Here is a 19,948-nt window from a genome sequence, read left to right on the forward strand (position 1 = left end):
AGAGTGCTGGACACAGTTACGTGTTGAGCACAAATGTTCCGCTCTCTCCTCTAGAGTTAACTGCAAATGCTGCGGCACCGGCACCGGCACCGGCACCGGCACCGGCACCGGCACCGGCACCGGCAACGGCAACGGCAACGGCAACGGCAACGGCAACGGCAACGGCAACGGCAACGGCAACGGCAACGCCCTCCATGCCTACACCCTTCCCTCCTGCTGATTGGCCAGCTCCTGGGAGGCACGTAACGTGTCCCGCCCTCCGCTGCCTGTCACGGCGATACTCCGCTGCCATTGGCTGTGGAGGCTCGCCCCGCCCCCGGGAGGAGGCCCCCAGCGGCTCTGCCCTCCCATCCGTTACCTGCCGCGGCGGGTCCGTGCCGGGTTGGCTGCGGGTGGAAGCCGAGGGCATGAAGCGCGCTCCGATTGGCCAGCTCGCGCCGCCTGTCGCGTCGGGATTGGTCGTGCGCGGCGCTCGGGGGGGGGGTGTTAAAGGGCCCGCGACGCGGGCGGGCGCTGTTGCTGTCCGCCATGGCCTACCAGGGCTTCGCGCAGGAGTACCTGGGCATGCCGGCCGTGACGCGGGCCTACACCACCGCCTGCGTGCTCACCACCGCCGCCGTGGTGAGGCCGAGAGCGGTCCTGGCGGGGGGAGGCTGTGGTGGGGCGGTCAGGGTCCCGGAGGGGGTGCTGTGGTGAGGCGGTCAGGGTTCCGGAAGGGGTGCTGTGGTGGGGCGGTCAGGGGGCTGGCTGAGGGCAGCGGGTACCCGGCAGCGGGTGGCAGTGCTCTGCTTGTCTCCAACAGCAGCTGGAGTTCATCACCCCCTTCCAGCTGTACTTCAACCCTGACCTCATCTTCAGGAAGTTCCAGGTGAGGCCTTGACCGGGCTTGGGGGCCCTTCTTGCCCCTTCTCAGCGAGGGGTGGGTGTGACAGGCTGGGCCCTGGGTGTCCTCCTTTGTAGGGTACTCAGGGAATGCTGTATGATCCGAAAGGGCTTCTCTCCCATTGCTCCAACCTTCTCAGGTTGGTAGGAGCTGTGTTGCCAACATGGTGTCCCCTCTTGTCACAGACACACAGTCTTTCCCTGCCATGCATCATCTTGGCATTTCCTTTTTTATTTTGCTTAAAACCTGTCTCTTCTGTGACACCGAGGTGTTTGGCCAGCTGATGTCAGGCTGGGTGGGAAGGCTTTATTGTAGAGAAGCATGAGCACTGATTTACTTTGGCTCTGGGTGCTTAATCGTGGCTGTTTGTCCCTTCCTGAAAAGCTGAGAAGTCTTTCCCACACGTGGAAGGGCAAGATACTCTGATATGGGCAATGAAGGGGAGTCCTGTGTGAAGGTGGTGGAGCTGTCTGTTGTCCTGGGGTACTTCTGAGTGTACAGGGGTATGACTGGGTATCCCCAGGGGGTGAGTGATAGCTGCTGTACATGTGATGGTGAGAGACCTGTCTGTCCACCTCCTTTTCTCTCTCTTCTCTTGCAGATATGGAGGCTGATCACCAACTTCCTCTTTTTTGGGCCACTGGGATTCAGTTTCTTTTTCAACATGATATTTCTGTATCCTTTGGTCTCAGTGAAACTCTGTTTTATTTTATCTTAGATGTGAATTCACCCTATCCATCTTCCTCCCCAGGCTAACTTTTCTTGGTAATGGTCTAGGGCTGTGGCTCTTTTGGTCTGAATTGAAGCCAGTCCCCCACAACTGTGGCCACCTCCTGCATCTCCATCTCTGCTTGCTGCAGGGCTGGAGAAGCCATCAGCACTGCTGTGGCTCATGCTGGAGAGCAGTGCCCATTCCTGGAGTGAGCTCCGGCTGGAGCACAGCAGTTGCCTCTTTCTTTCCCTGGGGTCAGTGGTATAAGGTGATGTTTGCGCTGCTCTGCTCTGGGGCTGACAGCTCCTGTGATGAAATAGCTCGCAGTGGGTTTATTCCCTATAAAGTTGTGCTGTGGGGACACAAGGTGGCCAGCTGTTAATTTCCTATACTGCAACCCCTCCTTTCTCTCCGGCTCTCAGGTACAGGTACTGCCGCATGCTAGAAGAAGGCTCCTTTCGTGGAAGAACGGCTGACTTTGTTTTCATGTTCCTCTTTGGAGGGTTTCTCATGACAGTATCCTTTTAAATTGGATGAGGCTCTTTGGTGTTCTGAGCTGTGGCTAGCGTGGGTCTTGACTGCTAGCTTGTTGAGTTGCAGCTGCATTGTGTGGTTAGTAGCAGGTACCTGCCTGTTGAGCAGGACAGCTGGTTTATGAGCCTTCTTCTTGTGCCCCAGGCTTGTGCTCATGTTCCTTGCCTTGCCCACCCTTGTCTCCTGGCCTGTGCCCCCTCCGTGTCCTTAGAGCAGAAGCACATATGGGAAAAGCTGCCTGTACTTTTGTTGCTGTCTGCAGAAGTGCTGATGCACCTGGCAAGGTGATGGGCTGCCTGATCCCGGAAGAGGACATGTGGCAGTGTGCAGGGGAATCTCAGCCTCACAGGAAGCCCCCTGTTATGCTGTGTGAGAAACCATCTAGCTGTGGCCAGGCAGCTGTGTCTGAGCTCTGGTGAGGAGCACACTGGAGCACTGCTACCATTGGCATGAGGCTGCTCAGAGCTGCAGTTGAGGGGACGAACACAGAGCTGTGAGGACAAGGAGGGAAGTGTCTGCTGTCAGCATGTCAGGCAGCGTGAGCTCAGCACTCCGTCCCTGCAGCCTGCCAGTGGCTGGAGATACTCTCATACATCTCCGGTTCTCTTATTGTAGGACAAAATAGTCTGGGGAGAAATATCTCCTTCCCAAACATAAAACCTTTTCTGAATGTCTTGCTGCTGTCTTATGCAAATGGATCAGGACTGTTCTCCCCACAGAGCTCTGCATGAAGCTTTATTTGCTCTCATGGGTATTGGCCATTGCTGGGTGTTTGTCAGTGTCCAGGAGCCCACAGCAGCCATGCACTTGGCCATATGTGGATTTGAAATCCAACTGCGATAAGGGCAAGGGAATATTTTGCCTTTGTTCATCTACTTGTGCTCTGGAGAAGAGGGTTGTGAATGTCAAGAGCATCTCACTGCTGAAGTTTGTCTGTAGAAGGCAAATGCTTGATGTGAGCTAGCTGCTAATATGTGCCGCATGTCCCAAGGGCTGTAAGAATGTGAAGGCCCTTCTTTGAAGGTGAGTTTTGATGGTAACTTTGTGGAGGTGCCTATATTAGCTGCCTGTAGTTCTGGGTTTCCTAGTCACAAGGCACCCTGTGCTGTCTGGAGAAGGTGCATGGGGTGGGTAGGCCTTTCCTTGACTCGTAGTTCCTAGCTATTTGGACTCTTTGCCAGCCTGTTTTTCCTGGGCCAGGCTTTCACCATCATGCTGGTGTATGTGTGGAGTCGGAGGAACCCTTATATCCGCATGAACTTCTTTGGGCTTCTTAATTTCCAGGCCCCCTTCTTGCCCTGGGTCCTGATGGGATTCTCTCTGCTCCTGGGCAACTCCATCATCATTGACTTACTGGGTAAGTCAAAGCTGGTGGGTGCTGGGGACAAGGGCATTTTGCAGCCACACTGTGCTCAAATCTCAGGTGCTCCTGGGGCACTGGCACTGTCTCTTACTATCATCTTATTTAAGATGGTGGGTTTCCTAAAGTGAGCTGGCTGAGGTTGCTGGGTGGCCAGCCTTGTGCCTCAGCTCTTGCTGCGTCTTCCCCAGGGGCTGAAGTTGGATATAGTGAGCTCTGCTGGCAGAGTCTGACAGGCTTGTGTGCCCATTGCAGCAAAGAGCCTGGCCCTGTGGAACTGCAGCACTGGTGGGAGCTGGGACATGGGTACATAGCTGAGTGATTCCTGTAGATTCCTCCTGCTTAAGCTCCCAATGGCTCTGGTTCAGCTGGCAAAGGAGTCGCAGCTGGGGCTGACCTTGGTCACATCTTTTCCCAGGGATTGCTGTGGGTCACATCTATTATTTCTTGGAAGATGTTTTTCCCAACCAGCCTGGCGGAAAGAAGTTGCTGTTAACTCCTGGCTTCCTGTAAGTAAAGCTGATTCTGGGCTTTGTGGTGTTTCTCAACTTTCAGCAGACTGTGACAATGTGGGGTGACTGTAGGATGCAATTGCATGCTGTTAGCACCTCAGCTCAACAGTTTGTGCCTCTGCTGCAGAAAGCACTGGCACGCTGCACATTATCTATGTATGTACGCAAGGTCTGTAAAGCAGTTGCTGGTACCTTTAACTTTGCTAGTTGAACTGGAGTGCTCTTGCTGCTTGTGGAAATGCTAGATGCAGGTAGGATTGTTTTCTGATAACGTTTCTGTACTTCAAGGAGGCAGAATACTTTCTGCTTCATGCTGAGGATCAAAACTGACCTAGAGATCAGGAAGTAGGTAACTGTCATTGTTAGATACTGATCTGTGCTAAAGAACAGGTAGTGCTGGTGCAGAGGGCAGGTGGCTGAGGCATACAGCCAAGCTCTGGGAAAGGCTGGGATGTTCCTTGGAGGGCTGGGAGCTGTGTCCTCAGCTCATTCTCCTAACCTGCCTGCTTGGTGGGATGGCATGTCCCTTGCCAGGAAGATGGTATTTGACACACCGGAGGAGGATCCCAACTATAACCCTCTCCCTGAAGACCATCTGGAAGACCAACCTGGAGACCAGGACCGGAACCAGCATCCACACTAACATGTGGGACTCTTTTATGTGGCCAGATTCCTCTTTTCTGGATGGACCGATGCTTTGGCCCAGAGATCCTACTGGAATAACACCAGTTGACATTCTGATGTGTCATGTTTCACTGTTTGTATGGGTAACCCATTTTCCCCTTGTACTAAATGGTTCCAAAGAGCTTTGCACGTAAGAACTGATGAATACTTACTGGAGGTGTTCTAGGGACAGGGACTGGAAGCTGTGATGGCTCCTCAGTTACTGGGGAGTAAGTATCAAATCGGGTGTTAAACCAGTTGCTTCTTCTCTTGCTGTTTGATTTGATGTCTGCCAGGTCACTCTTGCCCTCTGTAGAATGCTCCTGGCTCTCCCGGTTGTGGGCTTTCAATGAGGTGGTATTCCCAACTCTGTCATGGTAGAATGCAGCTCAGCCTCTTCCTTGCCTCTCAGTCCCCCACTCCTTTTTGGTTTTCATTTCCAAAGAGTCTTTACATTAAAGTCTTTATTTTTCAGTAATATCTCCATTTCTGCCAGGGGCAGAGGCAGCAATTCACCAGTTCTCATCAGGACTTGGATCACAGCTGCCAAGTTGCTTGCTTGGGCTTTTCTTTTCTTGGTGGAAGCAAAGTTCAGGCTAGCTGGAAGATGTCCTTGCCCTCCTTTGTCATCAGGACTGTGGAGTGTGAGGGGGGGTGCGTGTGGGGGGTTGTCTTAGAGAAAGGGATGCCCTGGGAAAGGACAGGGGACAGAGCTGGATGCTTGATCCATGCAGTGACTGGAAGTAGCACTTCACACTGGTAATAAAGGCTGTCTGCACATGCAGTTTAACTCCACTCTTGTTGAGTTTTTGAGTTCTGAAACTTAAACATCTGAAATTTAAGAGAAAGTGGAAGTTAGCCCCTACCGTAAACAGCTGCATGAAATGGATTTGATCATTCATGCTAATGCAGTGCATCTCTCTGCTTGTACCAGACCTTAAAACCTTTGGAGCAGATTTGTAAAGGTTGTTTCTTAGGATAGTTTCTTTGGTAGTGTTGCTGTCTGCTCAGGTTAGACACACTTGAAACCACCCCTAAAGCTACTCAACCGTGAGCAACCATTATCCAATTAAATAGAATGGTATAGGAGTCTTCTGCAAGATAGAACCAAAGCCTCCCCTCCCCTCTGTGAGCTTCCCATGAAACACCTTTTTAATGAGAAACTCAGACTTCATTTGACCAAGTGCACTCATGTTTACCTCTGCAGGATGAAAGACCTTTACAGAATACTAATCTTGTTCTAGAACACATGGTGGTACTAAGGGCTAAGAAGCCTCAGGTACTTGCTGTGTGCTTTGCTTGTGACCTAGTAACACAGCTGGAGTTTCAATCCTGGTAAAAGTTTGCCTTTAAAGTCTGCAGACATTCTGTTTTAAATGACTTCTGGGATGGGATTTTTGGAATGCAAAAGCCAGGCTCCACTTTTAGCTAGGGTGCTACATTAATCTCAGAATTTATTTGTAGAGCAGGAAAGTCACTTGCAGCTGTTCCCTAGTAGTCCCAGTACATAGAAAAAGCTGGTTTAAATTCTCATCTTCCTGGGACTTGCCCCTGGCTGCCTGGAGGGACAATTCCTGCAGCTTCTCTAGGGCTTCAGGAGAGCAAGGTACGTGTAAGCCCACTACAGAAGCTGCAGTCCCTGTGTGTCTGTACCTGGTTGTAACCTTCAGGATGGGTAACCACAAGGTTCACAGCAATTCAGAAATTGCACTGCATATGTTAGTTTAAGAGTATAACAGGTTCATGCTTGTTGTGGTCAAATTCCCTGAAAAGGCTGCTTGCAGAAGTACTGGATCATAACAAAGAGACGCTGAAGTGTTCTTAAGAAGTGTTATAGCTGTAAGGCAAAATAGGTGTTCTACATGGGAGGCTGCCATATGCAGCACAAGCCCCAAGTTTTGTTTAACTTGCTGAAATAACTTTTCAACCTTTCTAATAAGGAATAATGGAGTACCACTCTGGCACAGGAACCTAGGATAACATTGCAATATTATTGCCAATTTTTTGGTTTCTGCAGACTTAACATCTGGAAATAGTTCCCTCCCACCCAGGAATCAGAACTGACTCTGCTATTCCTCAAGTCTATATATGATAAGACTGAAGAGTGTTTTTTGACTGTGTGTTACCAGTGTGGGTGGATCAGCAAGGATTGTAAAGCCTATTGGCTTTATCATAAAGGCCTGAATGTAGTAACTCTTGGGCTGTCAGCAAAATCTCCGCTGCTTGCAACACTCATCAGTACTGGCAGTGAAGGGTAGGAACTCTTATCAAAGAGCTGGTGTACCTCAACAGCGAGGTACATTCTAATTAGGTTTTTAAGTAAGCTTGACTTTTCTAATCTCACTTCAATGGGTTTCTGTTTTTAAACTGCCCAAGGAAAGACAGGTTTTTAGGATTGCAAAATCCTCACACTGCAGTGCTAAGGGTACTTAAGACACCCACTTTTGCTTTGGGTGCTCTGTAGCTGGCAGCTGTATGTGCTGACAATGACCACAGCAAAGCCACCTGCTGAAGCTGCAGGCTCATTAATTGCATGACTCAACTTTTGTACCAGTTCAGAGACTGCTGTCTTCCATATGTGGCCTTCACAGAAAAAAGGGTTCACGGCACTGCAGGCTGATACCTGCCAGAAAGCAGTGTTAACTTTGTGACTGCAGTTAACCTGTTCTACCCTGGTCAAGTAAGCCAGCTGAACACGTTGCTCACTTCATCACAGGCTGTGCAAAGTGTAGCAACAGACCAGTCCTTCAGAGTTGTTTGCTGCTTCTGGGTTTAAGCCTCATTCCCACCCACCTTCCCCTGGTTTTATCTGTTGAAGTACTCAGTTTCCACCAATCTCTAGGAAAACAACACATTCAGGTGTTGAGTGTTATACCCAAAAGCATTACTATTAGGCCCCAAGCCTGCTCAGTTACCAGAACAGTACAAAACTGTGGTAAGATTCACCAATCATTCAAACTTACTGAACTCAAAGTAGTTTGCATTCCTTTTATTTAAAAAGTTGTCCTAATAGTGCATGTTGCACCTATACAAAAGAATCTTTACACTGTCCACACACAGGTATGTAAGGGCTCCAAGAGCTGCCACAGGTCTCAGATAGATCATGTGCTAACACAGCATTCTTGGTACGTGGCATTTAGGTGGAAGGGGTGGGGGCAGAAGTCAGCAGTACTGGGAACTCTTGGCAGGTGGAATGTGTGTCCCCTTCAGGGACAAAGACCCCTGCCAATCCTAGATCCATTTGGGGAGAGGAGTAGGGATAAAGTCTGTAGGAAGAGCACCAGTGTCACAATAGGAAGATTACCAGGCTGGGGCAGTATTGGCCAAACGTCTCATGCGCCTACAAGAGAGAGAAAGAGATACAGTGAGTGCTGTTTACAGGCATGGGAAGTCCTACAAACACCAACACTTTTGGGGAGGCTGCCACAACTTTGTGTGCTCTGTGGACAGGTTTATTCCCTACACAGGCTTCTTGGCCACCTGAGGCTGCACCTGTTAATAAGGCTAAGACACTATGTTCAGTAACAGCTTTTAGGGCACTTTGCTTGAACTGATTGCTACTGAAAACTATTCAGCAACCATAGTTAATAGCAAAATAATAATGAAACTGTTAATCAGCAGTAAAAAAAACACAACACAAAAAGCAAATTCCTGGTAAACTGGGCCAGCATATTTACTGCTCCTACATTGTATCTTTTGGAGAGATTCTAGCAATTCACTTGTATCTGTCAGGAGCAATTTCACCAAGAAGGAGCAAGTGCTCTCGACTGCTTGTCAAACATTGCTTAGGTCTCTGGTGGGCACAGCCCCTCCTAGAATCACAACAGTGCTGGAGCTGGAAGCTTGGCCATTCCTACATCAAACAGCACTTCACCCTACATAAAAGAAAGCCCTGTGGAAGGATTCTAGGTAGCATAACAGTGCATGAGAATCCAATATTCTTTATGAATGCCTTCCTATAGAAACAAATCCCCTTCCATGAGCAGAGAGCCCAGGGAAAGGAAAAAAAAAAAGACAAAAGGAAACTTAGGTTCAAGCAGGAGATGGTTAAAGTAGAGATTTAAGTATTTGTGGAGCAAGGTGGTAAGAGTTTTAATATCCTGAAGGGATAAGAGTTTCTGTGGTGTGCAAGTTTGAAATCCTGCCAGCTGGATCTCAGTAGAAAAAGACAAACATCAAAGCTTAATTTCTGTCTCAGAGAAAGGCAGAAGGAGAACTGTCTGAGCGAGTGGCAGCACCTTGTATTTCTGTCCTGGTCTCTGATTTTCTTCTCCATCTCGGCATCTGTGAGGGTTTCCAGGAGAGGGCACCACTGGTCAGCATCCCCCGTGTTGCGAATAGCTATTTCCACAGTCGGCAAAGGGTTCTCACTACGCGGCAGTAAAGAAGGCAACAAAGCAACATTCATCAGTGGTCCCAGAGCACCCCTCTGGGTTATGAGCCCAGAGGCAAGACACAAGGACAACAGAGCATCGTTTACAGTGTTTCATTCTTAGCCCCTCTTAGGACAGTCCCGTTGCTGGAAGTACACCAGGGACTGATGGTTGTGACCTTGTGGAGCCCAAAGCTTCTGAAAAAACAACTATAACCATCTCCTTTCACCACCATAGAGGAGCTTGTCAACAGCCATGGCTGATGCAGTTCTCTCCCACAAAGGCCATGCTGTAAGTGGCTGACAGTGTTCAAGGCAAACTTCATACCAGCTTATTAGTGCTGGAGGCACTGCACCCAGAGCAGCAGCTGAGCAGAGACTGGTAGCAGGGGTTCCTCTTTGTCTAGCTTTGCTGCTCTGCAACTGTCTTCCTAGCTGCAGTCTGCCTAGCACACCTCTCACAGCTCTTCCCTGACACAAGCCTGGCTTTCTGGGAGCCTGATAGTGGAACACACACTCTTCTCCCAATTGCTATGGAGAGGGTAGTCTTTCAGGACCTGCTGTTGCAACCAGATGCTGTGGCTACTCCCTGCACATGGAATGAAACACCAGGCTTTGTCCCAGATCACAAGGTCTGTCTCAGACAGAATCTCTGCCCTGACCAGCTGCATTATCACATGCACGAAAATATTTACTGCCTCACCAGTGGCTTTTCAGTAAAAGTCAACAGGAACTGACCAGGAGTAGCTTCCCAAACATTTGACATGTGGTCAGAAGCCCAGCATAAATATAGAGCCTCAGAATGTAAATGTTTGCTTCGAATTCTAGAAAGCAGCTCAGCCTGAGCAGCACGAAGTGTGTGTGTGTGAAAGGAGCACTCCGCAGGTGTGTGCACACATCCGGCCCCCTCCCCAGGGACCTGCCTTCCTGCACAGGGTTTCAGTATTCATGAGCAACCCTTTCCTTCCCCCAGGAAGGGACTCAAATGCTAATCGTCATGGGAACATCAGCCTCTGCATCAAAGCTATTCATCTGGAATAACAACTCCTCAAAGCAATGCTACAATGAAAAATTAATCCAGAGCCTTTGGTATCTGATCCTGGGAGGAAGCTCAAGTCAGATCCACTTCCAGTACTGCTTATGTCCACTAAGCAACACTCAAACCCAGGAATTTCATCTTAGCTCCAGACTGCTACACATTCCAGGCTAAATGCTAGACCCTAACTGGCTTTTCTGACTTGATGGCATGGTCAACCTCATTTACTGTGCTTAACACTGAACACCCACTAGAATTAAGTGGGGGTAGGAAAGCTGGCCTCAAGCATATTACTTGACTGCAAGCCAGCTCAGATACCACATTTCCTTAGCAAAGAATCAGAGATAAACTGAAAAAATCCTCCTCCATCTCCCAACCTCCAAAGAAAGGCAGCTCTTCCTCCCCTGTTATTTTCTGATTAAGAGGATGATGGTGCTGGCAGAAAGACTGAAGTTCTGCAGGATTCCCAGTAGAGCAAGACGCTCCCTCTGCAAGGGAGCAGGTCCCTAGCAGCAGTGTCCACAGCTATGCCTTCTTTTGGAAAAGGTGCCTCCCCTCTGGTGTATGAGAGAACCTGTGCCACCACTCGGGTCTTTCAAGCAAAACTCTGGCTATCAGCTGCTGTGTATTGCCACTAGAAACACTCAGTACAGATGGCATAGCATGCCATCCCCCCCTGAAAATCCCACAACCACCAGTTACCTCTCTACTTCCATTCCTGCCCCTTTCACTGGACTTGCAGGCTCTCCTTGTTTTGCACAGAGCAGGCAGCTGAAAACTGCCCTGGCTTTCATCAGCTAGAAGACAAGTTTTACCTCTCCCTCAGATGATTAAGAGGCACATGACTTCTCAAACCCCCAGTCCCTTGAGATATTAAGGTTATTTTGATACATCTAAAGCAGACCCTCTCTTTACATCAGTGGAATGACTTTGGAGCAACCACCACTCCCGTGGTCTGGGAATTCAGGAACTAACCAACCACAGAACCCAAATATCATTAATCACTGTAAGGTTTCAAAAGTACTCCTTTGCTGGAAGAACAAAGGGAAGAGGAGGACATGTTTGTAGTATGACACAAAACAAGGTTTAAATTAGATGGCTCTTCCTCTCTGCACAGCTCATGTCTACAAGCTTTGTTCTGTTGGGGTTGCCTTTCTAGTTTTTCATTCTCCCCCTTGCAATACTGCCACAGTCTGCAGAAGGCCTGACTTCACCTGTCTGAACTACCCCTAAAACAAAGTCCTCTTCAGTAACTATGGGCAGATACATGTTTTTAGAGAGAATAGTGTGAAGTTGGCACTAGTATTATGTACTTGAGAGAGCCTGGGCAGCACTGACTAAAACTTTACATGCTGCGGGTTAGAGAGACTAACAGGAAGCAAAGGGAGAAATGACCACCCCACTCTTACAACAGTTAATATGTACACAGATTCATTTCTTAACCCAGGTACCTGCAATACATGGAGAAGCACAGGAAAGAGAGAATATTTAGTGTCCACTAAATGGCCCTCTGATATACCAAGTGACAAGAGCAAGGAACAAATGCCGTATGTGCTGGGAGGCAGCATGCTAAAAAGCTGTCCAAGTAAATTAACTGGGAAGGTAAATAAATTGTGAGTAGAAAAGAGGGCTTCCTGGCCAACATGGTAGGAACAGGGCCACCTCTCTACTTCAAGCACTAGCTCATGTCTTTGTTCTAATAGTCATCAGCAGGGAAGAAGAATACTAAAGGTATCAGATTCCCATCTACCACCCTTCAAGTGCCCATCCCTTCTCAGGAATGCATACCCACTGTTCTGTTGTTACAGACAGATGTGGTCCCATGCTGGATCTGCAAATGTCAGTCAGCTGTTGTAGATGGAAAAGTAGAGGTGACCTCCTCACCTCCATGAGGCGATGGGGCATCAGTGGGATGGACACATAATCTAATAGTTACAGTAGAACAGCTGAATTCCCATATGCTAAAGAGTTGCTTTCCATTTTTTAGTATAAACCACTCTGGGAATAATTTCAGAACCAAGTAGTTGCTGTGGAAGATTTTCAGGATGAAAATAAACCTCCAGAGGAAGTGGAGTGAGACTAGTGGAAGAGCAACTGGTCCAGAACAGATCACTGTTTTCCACAGAAGGTTGACCTGACAGGAAACTTTCAGATAGAGGAGGAAGAAGTAGTAGAGCCCACAGCAGCAGCCAGCTTCTCCCCACACCGACTACTCACTGCCCCATCCCTGAGGCAGGACAGGGCTGGGCATGTTTCCCTTTGCTGCTTCCCATCCTGCTTCCCTGACCTGACCTCTACAGAACTGGTGTCTGCAGTACCATTCCCTCACCTCATAAAATACATCATTTGCTGAACTCTCAAACTCCCTTGACTATCACCATGACTTGAGGTCAAAAAAAACCCAGCACACATTAAGGTATACTCAGAGCTGCAGACTCAGCAACATGCTGAGGATAGCAACATCAGTACAGTAACTCACCACAGAACACGGCCCAACTGGAAATGATTATCATTAGGAGACATGTTACAAAGGTGACTAATCAAACCTGACACTGCTGTGTTCCAGCTGTGAGAACAGCCTATGATCAAACCAACTTTAACATTAGGCAGGGGAGACAGCTACAGTTTCAGTCTTACTTCAAAACACCAAAGCTTGAGACAGTGGATGGCCCAAATCAGGAAAAGCCAACAAAACAGAAAAGCATCCGGAGCTCATCATTAGCAAACATTAGAAGAGGGAGACACAAGGTCACTTAATTACAGCAGCCTTTCATTCTGCAGTGAAAGCTGACACCACAATATTTGGTCCTGAAATTATTAGACACAACAGGGAAAGATACTTGAGCACAAGCACAAAAAATGGTAAGGACAGAAGGGGTGCAAGCTGTAAGGACCAATTTCCAATGAAACCTCCTTCCTCAGGGCAGCTGTTCAAGGATCATTGATGCCAGCACCCATGAAATGCAAACACCCCCCTCCCCCACAGCCATAGGAGGAAGAGAACAGTTCTGTACCTGAAGGCGTATGTCTTCTGATGCCAACTCAGCTGTCCCCGGATGCTGTACGCAATAGTAGTGACAAACTCCCCACCCAGGCCAAGCTCTGAGCACAGCTTCAAGGCAAATTTCTCTGGTGAATTCTCCTTCTCTGACATGTCCCACTCAAACTGGTCTACAAGGGAGATGTTCCCCACGTGGATGTTTAGCTGGAGACAAGGGAAGAAACAGATCATTTGTTTCCGTTCTCACAAGTTAGTCAAAGATAATGTAGCTGAGGAGGCAGAGGCTGGAGAAGAGAAGCAGAGCAGTAACTCTTAGTTCACTGCATCCACAGAGCTCCTTAACCAAATTCTTAATTCCAGTAGCATGAAGAAAACTCAGCTTTGCTCACTAAGGTTTATTCTTCCAAAAGATGACATCAGTGTATTAACAGAACAACTTTATCATCTCAGGGGCTGGCACATGAATGTTTAATAATCTGCCACCTTGGTTCCGTTCTCAATACAAAGGACAAATTCAGTCTGGGCGCAGGACTGGAATTAAGAGCTCCTTTGCACTGAGGGAAGCCTTTTGTACACTTACTCCCCCATAACATAATCAGAGAAACCCAACCGGTTCAGCTCTTGTTCTGCTGCCTTCCTGTATTACCTTAATAATAACTCGTTGGTCTGACTGATCCTCAAGGATACTGTCAGTTGGGTAGGACTCGATCTGTTGTCGGATGGCAGAGGCAATAGCAGGGACAAAGGTCAGAGGATTCAAATCCAGGTCATCACAGAGAATCTCCGAGAACATTTCTGGGGTCATTAGTTTTTCTGATACAGAACAGAATGAACACTGTTAACATTCACAGAAATTTATGTCTGCCACTTACGGAATACACAAAATTAATCCCACAGCATGACGAACAAAATCCCAAATGTATCACCTTCTGCTTTAAAATGGGCATTTTGTATTAAGTCCGTAAGGACATGCACTCTGTCACAGGTGCTTACAGCTTCCTACAGCTGCTCTGTGGAGTCAACATAGCTATGGTCTAATAATTCACATACATAAAGAAGCCTACACATTAACTGCTTTTCATTCAGAGTACCTCAGCCAACAGAATACTCTCAGACTGCTGAGCTGATGAACTGGGTCAGGAAAATATGCCAGTTAAACTCTTCAGATTACATGTGTCCAGAATGACTACAACCCATGGAACTGGCAGAGCATTCATGAAGAGATGCGAGAGCTGAATACAGTTTAAAGTAGGAGAGCTTTAAAGCTGTGTGTATAGGGGCACGGACATGCATGCTTATGCTTATTGTCTCTTTATATTTGGTGACAGATACAACTATATCTCTCCAACCTCAAGAAACTCTCCTTCCTACATACCATTCATGTTCCACGTAAATGCATCTCTGAGTTTCTGCCCATCAATTTCCATATCAAGCCTGATTGGAACCAGAACCTCCGGTTGGGATGCATTCTCATGGATCACTGCTGGGTCATGGTCATCAAAGCTAATACGAAAAGCAACAACACAGTATATGCAACTAGCACATGACATCTGGCATCCACAGAGGGCAGGCAATGGTTGTGGGAAGCAATCCTCACACTCCCAACTCCCCAGTCAGTCTTTAGACAGACTCTTCAACATAAGCTTATAGGGCTGTGACAACCAATACCAGTTTATCACCTTTTGTAACACCTATCATAATACATTCCTGCAAATAAATCAAGGAAGCTTTCCAGGGTTACATTTATCTTGGTTTTCTAAACTTTTGTAATGGAAAGTAAGTTAGGCATGAGCCACAGCAGCATTTCCCATTGAATAAACTAGATCAAAGTTACTGGAATATGCCACTGAGAGGCAGCCTGTCCTTTACAGAGTGGGTATGCAGGCTCCTCAAATGACAACTGCTCAGCCCATCAGCAAAAAGTAGAAGGAACTCATCAGGAAAAGAATGAACGATTTTCCTTACAAAAAAGAAAGCCTCCTCTCTGAGCCATGGCTGGCAGCTGTAAGGAAGAGCCTCAAGACATACAGTTTAACTACGAACCTCCAAATTAGCAACTTGTATTAACTGACAAAAGACCTACGATTCTGTGATTCATCTCTAACCCATCAGCATTACCCTGGCAGTGTGTTATTTGGGTAACTGTTTCCACTTCTCAGAAGCAGGAAGCTGTCTCACCACAGAGGGAATGTCCTCTTCTTATCCCTGCCCATGCGGTTTCTGTTAATGGTTGTTGAGCACGGCACGGCGTCCAGGTGGTGAGAGCTGTTGGGCAGCGTTGGCACCCACTGGTTGTTCCTCTTGGCCTTCTGTTCTCTGAAGAAGGGGACTGTATGTTAAAATGCAGCCCTTGAACAACACTGCTACATTTTAGACTTTCAAAGTCCTATTCCGAGTTCTTGCTATTTTACTCTGGAACTCTGAACAACAGTGTTCTACTGACAACTCATGTTCCACACCAGCCCCTAGGAAGCCCGTTCTCCAGCTATAACTCCAGGTGCACCACTATAAATACTAAGTTCATATTTGGATTTTATGTCTGTATTTTATAAAAGGACTGCTGAGAAAAGCAAGGTCTCCAGAAGGCAGTACGTGCAGAGAGCGTGTTCTGGAAAACATCTGGTACAGCTGGAATGCAGTAATTTCAGAAAGAGCTGTATCATCAAACACTTATGTTTTTCTTCCTGTTGTATGTGGGCAGTAACCCAACCCTTCTGGAGATCTTCATTTGCCCAGCACTGCAAACAACTGTTAGCACAGACTGGCAAGCACCCCCCCCCAGCACAAGGACCCTGGTTTATGCAATTTCTCATGCTCCCTGCCCAAGTTGACATCTTCCAAGCAGCTCCCTTCTGATCTTGGCCCTCACTGATGCTGGTTACCTGAGGTAGGTAGGAGGTTCTGTGCTGATAGACACTGCCTTATACTTCTCATCATTTCCATCCAAGATCTCTTCCACTTCAGAGGCCTTTAACAGCGTCACGCTAGTGGCTAATGTTGTATAGCCATGATCTATTACCAGGAAAGATGCACATAAATAACATGGAAACGTGTTACATAGCAATGTAGCATTAATAGGCTGCATGGTGAAAAGCTTCCCTGTTGCCGCAGAAGGAACTAACATCAGTTACCAAGTTGTACAAGTGTGTGTGCCCCCAAAGTTCTGTGGCTTCATTTATCTTCTTGTAGAAATTTAACTTTCAAAAAAAGGTTTTGCCATGGCATTTTGTACACATGGGATAAAATGGAGATGACAGAACTTTCCACTGTCATTTCCAAGTTGCCAGAAGCCTCCACATTTCCTTACACACCAAGATGCTCTGCTGCTGGGGTAGGTTACTTGCACTGGAGTAGGTTACTAACACTAGAGTGACCAGAAGCCTAGCTACAGTGCCTAGGCTGGCACTAAAGAAACATAATTGGGTTTTGACTTCCATCTAAACAGGAATAAACCTGACTTTCTTGGGAGCAGGAGTGGAATGTCTTAGTTAATATATAGCAATCCCCACCACAAAGCCAGCTCAGAAGGCAAAAGCAGTATACCTTGGAATGGGTGCGTAATGTTAGAGCCAAGATTTGCAAAAGGCATCAGTATCTCTTTACCTTGTACATCTTTCCTGTTCACGCTCTGTTAAAAACATCTTCCACTGGGACTAAAGAGTCAACACACAGGGAGGGCTAGAATTACAGGAGCTTCTCTCACATACTACCACTGGATGAACCTCCTTTATCCAGGGTGCAACTTATGCATAGGCCCTGGTCATTTCTGCTATGGAATTTACTTAAGATGGAAAGCAATGCAACAGAGCCAAAATTTCAGGAGAAAAGTCCACAAATACTTATAATTATTATCTAAATTTTGAATTTAATGTGATTTCACTTAAGGAGAGGAAGAAAATTCCTTCCCACCCAGAGCTGCCCTTTGCAATGACAAAGTTTAGCTCTGCACACCTACACCTGCCACAATGATATAAAAATCTCTTCCATAGCCTTCTGGGATGAAAAGCCCAGAAAACAATACATCCTCAGTGGACTTAAAAGTTAGAAATAGAGAGGCAACAATCAATACAGAAGCTGGTAAGACTTGGGAAAGGGGCAGAAACCTCAGGACAGCTCTGGCTGAATTAGAGACCATCTGCATTTGAGAGTCCTGCCAAGGTTCTGAGCAAAAGTTCAGCACACGATCAGATGCTCAAGTAGGGCAGCCACAGAAAGAGATCAAGAGGAACAGGATTAGACAGTAATATATATTCTAATAGCACAAAAGGTCACAGTGGAGATTCTTCTAGCACAGCAAAGATTAACATGCAGATAAGACTTACATCTTCTGGGACTGTGAGACCGCTGGTTTTCTGTTGGGGAATAAAACAAGAAAAGAAAGCAACAGGTCAGCAGGATACTTGGAGGAAGGAGACAGAAGTCCAAAATTAACCCATTTTTTTATCATGCTCTAGTCTAAAGAGCATACAACAAATCACACTGCTGGGAAATTTGACTGCTGGTTATTAGTCTTGCATCAAAAATAATACCGAGGCATATTCTCACTGTGGCAGTCACATCAACAGCAATACACCACAGCAAATTCTGGCAGGCATGAACATTCAGTCCCTGCAAAAAGCAAAGTTAAGGAAACACACACATTTTCAACGTGCCATCCTCACAACATTCCTGCATGCTTGACAAAAGACACAAATATGCTCCGTCAAAATAAAAAGACTCTTCTGAAACATGGTATAGATTCTGAGATGTGGCTTTTGCTTTATGATGGATGCAGCCAGCCCCAGGAAAGCCATGATGGGTGTTTTTCCCATTTTAGAACATTTTTGATCAGTTGATGTTTGGTGCCAGGCCAACGCAGGAGCTACCAGTACCACCACTGCAGAGGGCTCCATCACTGGGGCAGCCTGAGGCCACTCACGCAGCCCTCATGGGGCACAAGCTTCCGAGTCACCAAAGAGCTTCTCAAGGCAAAACTTCAGGTTTCATGTAACAACACTGGGAATGTTTACTCATCTTCTCACCATGTGAAGAGGCCACTATCTTCTTCCGTTCCTCCACTGTGGCTAGTCGCCTCCAGAGCGAGGGGTATCTCTTGTACAGGGAACCCCGGAACATACGCAAGTAGTTTCCCACCTACAAGAAGAGAAGTGGAGACGTGGCTGGTGTTCCTGTGTGGCCTGGTGTTCCACCCAAGACATTTTTGGCAGAAGCTGAAACAAATTTAGCTTTTTGTGATGGTAAACGGGACATCCCAAGAGGATTTTTGTAGGGTTTTTTATGATATACTGACTGCTTTTTATACTTTTAATGATATCCTGATATACTGGGTTTGGCATCGTGGGCACCACAATTTTTGTGGCAATACGGAAAACTATATTCTGTATTTCACTAGACTGATATTGAAAATTTCCATTCCACTGATAATCCATTTAATAAGGAAAATAATCCGTTCATTTTCATGTAGTTTTGAACAACCTAACCTTTCTTTACCTCTATTTCTGTTTCAAGGCACAACGATCAGTGGGAATTAAACCAGGCACCCAGCTCCCTCATTCCAGCTTTTACTTCAAACCTCTGTGCCATGCAGACATAGCTCAAATACAGCAAATGCCCGGAGATGTGTATTTTGGTTTAAATCCTTGGCACACGCAAAATGCGATCACTGTCAATAATCCTCTTTCAGATTAGTTTACCATCTGTAAAGCAGTTGTGCTTTTCCTGGTACAAGATGCTCACCTGTGCTGAGGGCTACAGCAGGACATGCTGAACAACAGAACTATTTCCAGTCTCTGAAATCACATTTTCAGACTGGCAGCATATTGGCAGGCTGCAACAGAGTAACACTTTTATTCCTCGTCTGACAAGACTTATTTTGATCTTAACATGTATTTGCAGGTAATTTTTAATCGCATCTTTTGCTCCACAGTGCTCATCAACAGGCAGAAATTAACGGTACATAAAGAAGGTAATGCTTTCTCCCCTTCCACGTGCCTGGCATGGCAATCCCACAGACTAGCTACTGCAGTTACAGTCAAACTCTATGTTTCACATGAAAGCACGAGAGGCTTTTAGTCCCTGCTCACACATACAGCTGCCTGTTTAATTTATCCTATATTTCCTTGTTTTGAATCAAGGGGTGGGAGGTAAACCATGCTTCTTGCTTCAATGAGGCTCGTCTTCAGGCCTGGCTCTGATGGTGTTACTGAGCACCAAGGCCGCTCTGTCACGTTACTACCTGGCGGCACGTCAAAGAATCCAAATCTCTGACCAAACCCGCTACGAAAGTCCCAGGCAGAGCAGCGGGGAGCGGGGCCTGGGGCTGCGATCGGGCGAGGATCCGGCCTCCACTTACTCCAGGAGCGGCCCTCGCCGGCAGCGCTGCTCCCAGCCCGGCAGAGCCCCGCGGGCAGCGGGAGGGGACCCGCAGGGGCCGGAAGGCTGCTCCCCACCATGTCCCGATGGGTCTCCCCTCTGCCCGCCCTCCCCGAGCGCAGTCCCCCGACAGGCGCCCCGGCGCGGCGCCCCGCGGCCTCCCCCAGGCCCGTTGTGCGCGGGGCCGCACCTCGGAGCCGATCATGTAGAACTCGCCGTCCTCCTCCAGCTGGAACTTGACGGGCTTCTGCCCGAAGGTCTTGCTCAGCGCCATCATCATCATCGCGGCGGCGGCACCGCCCGGCGTCCTGAATGGGGGCTGGGGAGCCGGCCGCACCGAGCCAAGCAACGACGGGCGGCGCCGCGGCCTACTCCAACCGCCGCTGCGCGCATGCCCCGGCCGCAGGCGGACGCGCTGAGGGGCGGCGCGGGCAGGCGGTGCTTAGGAAAGAGGCGGTTTATTGGCACTTAAATACAGGCAGGCGCGTTATGGGGCTCACACC

The 19,948-nt window shown here is 47.8% G+C and overlaps 2 protein-coding genes across 4 annotated transcripts; one reads left to right on the forward strand and one right to left on the reverse strand.

Moving 5' to 3' along the window:
- The first annotated feature begins 406 nt into the window (after positions 1-406).
- On the forward strand, positions 407-5,138 carry LOC133221669 (derlin-2-like). Of its 3 annotated transcripts, none has more exons than XM_061370766.1 (7): positions 407-621; positions 806-868; positions 1,485-1,558; positions 2,018-2,111; positions 3,291-3,486; positions 3,908-3,998; positions 4,536-5,138. In XM_061370766.1, the coding sequence occupies exons 1-7, from the start codon at positions 529-531 to the stop codon at positions 4,642-4,644; spliced, it is 720 nt and encodes a 239-aa protein (XP_061226750.1). In that variant the 5' UTR covers positions 407-528; the 3' UTR covers positions 4,645-5,138. The 3 variants fall into 3 exon arrangements, with proteins under 3 accessions (XP_061226750.1, XP_061226751.1, XP_061226749.1); XM_061370765.1 differs by having other exon boundaries at positions 415-621; positions 803-868; XM_061370767.1 differs by lacking the exon at positions 806-868.
- Positions 5,139-7,640: 2,502 nt separating this feature from the next.
- Positions 7,641-19,873, reverse strand: SMARCB1 (SWI/SNF related, matrix associated, actin dependent regulator of chromatin, subfamily b, member 1). Its single transcript, XM_061370764.1, has 10 exons — positions 19,636-19,873; positions 18,095-18,206; positions 17,396-17,425; positions 15,956-16,085; positions 15,252-15,389; positions 14,449-14,576; positions 13,720-13,886; positions 13,087-13,277; positions 8,903-9,034; positions 7,641-8,004 (listed from the first exon to the last, which is right to left on the reverse strand). Exons 1-10 carry the CDS (start codon positions 19,726-19,728, stop codon positions 7,965-7,967), a joined length of 1,161 nt encoding a protein of 386 aa, XP_061226748.1. The 5' UTR covers positions 19,729-19,873; the 3' UTR covers positions 7,641-7,964.
- Positions 19,874-19,948: the final 75 nt, after the last annotated feature.

The sequence above is a fragment of the Neopsephotus bourkii genome, unplaced genomic scaffold, assembly GCF_033783945.1.
Source record: "Neopsephotus bourkii isolate Nb327-2 ecotype Australia unplaced genomic scaffold, CSIRO-AGI_Nbou_v1 NB_1542, whole genome shotgun sequence".
Taxonomy (NCBI): domain Eukaryota; kingdom Metazoa; phylum Chordata; class Aves; order Psittaciformes; family Psittacidae; genus Neopsephotus; species Neopsephotus bourkii.

Coding starts and splice junctions, on each gene's coding strand:
- LOC133221669 (XM_061370765.1), top strand. CDS start 529: ATGGCCTACCAGGGCTTCGCGCAGGAGTACCTGGGCATGCCGGCCGTG. Junction 622..802: donor TGCTCACCACCGCCGCCGTG/GTGAGGCCGAGA, acceptor TGTCTCCAACAG/CAGCTGGAGTTCATCACCCC. Junction 869..1,484: donor TCATCTTCAGGAAGTTCCAG/GTGAGGCCTTGA, acceptor CTTCTCTTGCAG/ATATGGAGGCTGATCACCAA.
- SMARCB1 (XM_061370764.1), bottom strand. CDS start 19,728: ATGATGATGATGGCGCTGAGCAAGACCTTCGGGCAGAAGCCCGTCAAG. Junction 16,086..17,395: donor GTCTCACAGTCCCAGAAGAT/GTAAGTCTTATC, acceptor TCCTGGTAATAG/ATCATGGCTATACAACATTA. Junction 9,035..13,086: donor CAGAAGACATACGCCTTCAG/GTACAGAACTGT, acceptor ACTGCCGCGTAG/TGAGAACCCTTTGCCGACTG.